General features: G+C 43.6%; 1 protein-coding gene across 1 annotated transcript in view; it reads right to left on the reverse strand.

Annotated features, from left to right (window-relative positions):
* The window catches only part of CHAT (choline O-acetyltransferase), a 320,287-nt gene extending 314,520 nt beyond the window's left edge, over positions 1-5,767 (reverse strand). Inside the window, exon 1 of the mRNA XM_078641120.1 lies at positions 5,585-5,767. Within this exon, the coding sequence (XP_078497246.1) occupies positions 5,585-5,737 (153 nt within the window). The 5' untranslated portion in view covers positions 5,738-5,767. The remainder of the gene's footprint in view (positions 1-5,584) is intronic.
* Between the last annotated feature and the right edge of the window lie 233 nt (positions 5,768-6,000).

Here is a 6,000-nt window from a genome sequence, read left to right on the forward strand (position 1 = left end):
GCAAAATCTAATTTGTTAAATCTCATAATGCGCTTAAATGTACTCATGCTATACATGATAAACATATGTGTGAGATCTTATTATCTGATGTCAATTCCTGTAATGTCACTTCCTGTAATGTCATGTGCAATGGCACGTGTCGTGAAATCATGTGCTGTAATGGCACGCGTCATGTTTTTACTTGCATACTGCCTAACTTGGTTAGTTCCCCGCTTCTTTTTTTAGGACTTGTGTCCTGAGCGCTAAGAGTCTTACTATGCTCAGAGGCGGCTGCTGCTTTTATCTTGCTTCACGATATGCCTGCCTGGTGGCCGGCATCCCCTGGAACGATGCAGCAGGTGCGAATAGGTGAGCAAGATGACTGCTGTTATCCAGACGGCAGGCAGACAGATGAACCCAACACTTTCTGACTGCACCAGTCACCCGTCCTCTCGACCCCATGGCCTACATGTCACTGTGCAGTACTAGTTTAATGATTTCAGTCATTAGGGGATCACGTGGTGCCACCGTGTTCTGTCCTTACTGAACAACAACAGAAGTGGCAGTAGAGCTAGTAGTCTGTCTCAAGTGTGAGAACTTCCTTTGGTGCCATGTGGCCCAATCAGAGGCTGCCTGGTGCCTGGGCCGGGTCTACATGCGGATGTATGCCAGAGTAAGTGAGGAGGCTAATGAGCCCTGCCCCTCCGCCAGTGGTCCAAGCCCTTCTCTGCCACTGTTCTAATGTGTAGTGCTGTGTGAGCAGCAGACAGGCTGCACCATGCAGTGACAGATAGTGATGGAGTCGGAGGGATAGGAGGCCAAGCCCAGCCCGGGTGGCTGAGAGGGCACTGGTCTCTGTTACTGCGTTTGCTGGCCCTGCTCAGCTGCAGTGCTACGCCAATGCCGCCCTTTGGAGCGGCACAGGGGGAGCCAGGGAAGTTACAGGTGGGGCACAGGGCACACTTGCCAAACCCCTCACCCCCTCATTCCCGCCAGCCACTCCCCCCACGCTCGCAACAACATCACATTATGGTAGTCATGGTTGTGGTGATGGTGGTGGTAGGGGTCTCTGCATTAAAGCTTCTTTAGCACAGCACCCCTGTCTTCAGCAACTCCCTTGCTTGGCTGATTCAAGTTTTACATTATGGTTGCACTATTCATTAAGAAATTCGCTCCAAATGACAATGAAAAAAGTACATATTGGCACAGAATAGAACTCACACTGGGCTTTTGGTCCACACCGTCTGAGACTGCTGCCTTGCCAAACAAGCCACTCTAAGTATAATGAGTGCTAAACTATACGCACAAATTAGATAGTAATTATTTTTAGTACATTAAATCAGATATATTGAGGACAAAGAGGTTTTGTGCTGTCTTTCAATGATGCAAAAGAACTGTGAGATCTCCTGATGTGCTTGAGTCAAAACAGGGTAAATCCCTACATTTGTTGGTGAATGTAAAGCTACAAGAATGTGATGTTAAATGGGATATGCAACCAATCGTTGTTTGTATACTGAAAAGGTGGTTGTACGAAGTGCAGCCATTGTCTTCTAGCCACATCTCATCATGCGATAACCATTCAGAAGTTGGAAGAGCTTCAACCGCACACCTTTCTCATCCTTAGCTTTACTACTCACCACATTGCCTTGACCCTCTCTATAAGCCTCAATCCAGCACCCTCCCTACTCCACTGTGCTGGCCCTTCATACTCTACTTACTCTCTGCCGCAATCAGTGTAAGATCTCAATTTTGTACGGAGTTTTGTTGCTTTGTAGCTAGGTTTGCACCATATCAGTCAAATCCATACATACATTTACGCAAACAAAGTCAGAAATGTATTATGTGCATTGGCTGGAGACAAAACCCTTGATGGTGGTCTTTTTTGCATTGCACGTAAAGGGTGGAAGTCCTCATCTTTACAACCAGCATCCAGATGTCCATTCTTGTTATGAATACCCAATAAAATATTGCATCCCTTTCTCACCCCTAGCCACCACATTGCCTTGACTCTCTCTATAAGCCTCAATCCAGCACCCTCCCCACTCCACTATAAGTGTTTGCCCTTTATACTTTCCACTTCTCTACACCAACTCTGCCGCATTCGGTGTAAAACCTCAATTTGGTACAGCATTCTGTTGTTTTGTAGCTAGTTTTGCACCATATAAGTAAAATACACACATACATTTATGAAAACAAAGTCAAAAATGTATTACAAGCATTGGCTGGAGACCAAACCCTAGGTGGGGTCTGTTTTTGCATAGTGCTTAAAGTGTTAAAGTCTTCAGCATCACAATCTGCATTCAGTTGTCTGTTCCTGTTATGAGTGCTCAATAAACTGGCCCTAATTAAAAAATAATAATAATAATAACAATAATAACAATAATAACAATAATAATAATAATAATAATAATAATAATAATAATAATAATAATAATAATAATAATAAAGTATAGGCCTCAAAGTTTTTATCGGGAGCCCCTGCTAGTTCTGCCAAATGCCAGGATTGCACAACACCAAGGCAAGGCTGCCTAGGTTTCATTGCACCTCATGCCCAGTGGTGGCTGGGATTTATGGGGGGGGGGCACTCACATGCAGTAAAATAATATAAAGAAAAGTAAAATAAAAAGTACCAAACTCCGCGATGGCCTCGCTCCGGGCCTTATCTTTTGCCGACACAGGAACCAGATTTTGGATCTCCATTGGCCAATCCTGATGCTGCTCTCGCCAGCATGCGAGCAGCGCTTGGATTGGTGGGAGCGAGGCCCTACTCGGTCCTCCACAGCACTCAGGAGACTTTGGCTTGCTCTAACCCAGCTGTCTTGAGACAGCTGGGTTAGAGATGTTTAAAATGCGTATGTGTGACTGGGTGTCGCAAGACGGCCAGCCAAATAGAAATGCGCACTTTAAACAGTGAATTACCAGCCCACCCTCCTCCCTGCTGCTGTCATTTTGCAGAGGCCCACACCTGTCCTGATACTCGGGACGGGGGATTAAAATAAAATGGTAATTAATCACTATTTTATTTTTTATCTCTGGGGCTATGGGGGTATTTTAAAGTGGAGCAACTCTCGCTGCTCAAAAGGAGGAGCCGCCCTTGCTCATGCCTCTTTTTTCCAACATGCTACTTCGCTTGTATTTTTTATGCCTGCTTTCTCCCGTTGCATTGTTGTCCTATAATTATCTTCCTTCTCTCTTTTCTGTCATGCTCTTGGTCAAAGCCTGATGATAAGAAATAGGTACTCTTCCACAAAAATGACTGCTGGTGCTCACCACCTGCAACCACTGGCACAAATTAACCACTGAAATGTGGATTTTGTTTGGAAGTTCCGGTGCTTGCTTCCAACAGGTGATCTTATAAATTCCTCAACTGTCTGCTTCTCTCTTTAACTCCAACATTAATATGATAAGAGACTGTGCATAGAAATGTGCCCTCAGCTATGCAGACTGTGGCATTTCCAGAGACATTTGAACATTGGAACAGACACCTTCTTTAACCCAGGTAATGCCACGACCATGACCCATGTGCACAACTCTGGCCCCGTTTCTGAGTAAGTTGGAATAGAGTAAGGTATTTACTCACCTGGTAAAGACTGACACCAAAGTGTGCAATATTTACCTTCTGTTTCTATTTCTTAGTCTGGAATGATGCATAACATTAAGATTTGGGCCCAGATCTATCAAGCATGTATTTGCCCATGTATCTTGCAAGGCGACACAAGGACAACGCAAAGCCTTCAGTAATATGTTATGTAACGCAGCGGCTTATGCTGCATTATGTTACCTTTCAAGCTGGGAGGCTTTCCATGGGTGGAGCATGGCCGTTCCCATGCATTCACCAATGGAAGTTGGTGTATTCCCAGATTTACTAAAGCTAGTAACCCTGAGAATGTGTCAAAATGAGGCGCCTTCCCCAGTGAGGCGTAAGGAGGAAATTGATCTTTATTTCTACTTGTTACTTCCTCTTTCTATGCATGATGCATTCCGCATCACACATAGAAAGAGGAAAATGCTTCTAAGGATTTTTTGTGCGCAGGAATGAGTCCTGCAATGGTGCAAGGGTGCCTGCATCGGCACTAGGCAGCATACAGTGAGACAGTGCAAGGAGTGCGCAGAAATGCTCTATATCTTTATAAATATGGAGCATTCTACTCAGTCCCTTTCAAACAAAGCAACACAGCAACTTTGCCTGCGGCCCTGCATTGCTTGAAAGATTAGTAAATATGTCCTATGGCATTTATTGCACTGGAATCTATACATTTAGCTGTTTTACCTGCCCTTTCTCTCAATTAATTTTGTCAATTTTCATCCGGTAAAACCTGTCAGAGAAAACAGTGTGTGGTAATTAGCTCAAAAGCTTAAATTCTGATAAATGTGCAACTTCTCTTTGCACAGGATCAGAATGTAACCCTCTAATCGGATATGTGGCCTGCATAAAACTCAACTATACCTGTTTTCACACCCACCTACCTCTGCCGTTGTCTTTCAGACAAAGCACTCTGGGTGCGTTTGTTTTAATTTTTCCTTATGAGTAACTCACTCACTGATTCCCTCTAGCTAGATCATATATGTGACTAGAACATTTTGTAGCAAATTAACAATTTGTTTTTACACTATGCAGTAACCCAGTAGCGGCTTGTGGAGGGAGTGCTGCGGGCGGTGAGGCCTTTAATTATGCACCCTGAAACGCATTTGGTGCCCATCTGCACTCCATCCACAAGCCGCTACTGCAGTAACCAACGTTTTGCATTGTGCTGCGTTGCGTGAGAGAGAGAGAGCAGGACAGCACCATCTCTAAAAATATGTGATTCTACTACTCTCTTCCCAAGCACTGGTGTATTTTCTGGATGCATAAAGCCATGTACACACCTTTTCACCATAGTGCAAAGGTGTGTGTGATATGTTTAGCATAGGTTTTGTACTATAAGGGTACTCTTACAGTACAAAATGATATGCATAGATCTACTTTTAAACTTTTCCTTCTTCGTTTTTGTGCTGTACAGTTTACCACACATATAACGTTATAAAAGTTTGGAGAAAATAAAACTGTTATGTTTCTTTACACCTGCCCTGAGGAGGTGTAATGTTTTGTCGCAAAGCCCTGTCTACAAATGTTAGTGGATCTGTCTTTGTGTCAAAGCCATGGGTGATTTTGCACAAAACGCTACATTGTATTACATAAGGCAACTCTCGAACGCAAAAAAGATTTTACACTGAAAAGTAATAAGTAATTAAAAACTCAACAAATTGCAGCAGATTTCATCACTTTTGCTGTCTTTCAAGTGGCACAAAGTGATGATAAATTTGGCCCTATAGCTTGACAGCAGAAATCTAATAATTAAGAAACTCCAGAGGCTGCTGATTTGGAGGAAAACCTAATAAAGAAATAAATAAAAAATAAGAAACTCCAGGCTGTAGAAGGTCGTAGTAGAGCCTTTCTTGGGTAGAGATGAGCAGCACCCAACTCATAATTCATACAATGAAGCATTCAGTAGGTACAAGAAGGTTGCCTACAACAAGTTTCTGCCTCTGGGCAGATGTTTAAGGTAGCACCTGAAGGAGCACCACCTACAACAGTAGAAGATAAGCCGTGGCATGGCCTTCATACCCAGTTTGATACCCTCTCCCTTCTCTCCTCCAGCTTCTTCTGGATGGTGTGCCCGATCCCTCCGGGGGCGACAAACTTGTCGATTTTGGCCTTGCTGTTCCTGAACTGTTCTTCTGTGACCAGGTGCTTCATGCATCGAAGGTACATCTCCATGGTTTGTTGTAGCGGGGGGACTGGAAGCTTCGGTAACTGCTGATAGAGAAGCACAGAGCATAATGTAAGGAGCAGAACAATCAGCTTTCTTGTCCCAAAAATGATGCATGACAAAACTGTTTACAATTGTGAATGAAAAGTTTTTATTAATAATAACTGCACTCATTTGAATTGTTTGGTCTCCAGGACCTGGGGTTATTACCCAATGGTTCTCATTTTAATAACCTCAGAGGAATGAAAGGCTGAGTAAATTGCATGGATTC

This window comes from Lissotriton helveticus, chromosome 5_1, assembly GCF_964261635.1.
Source record: "Lissotriton helveticus chromosome 5_1, aLisHel1.1, whole genome shotgun sequence".
Classification (NCBI taxonomy): Eukaryota; Metazoa; Chordata; class Amphibia; order Caudata; family Salamandridae; genus Lissotriton; species Lissotriton helveticus.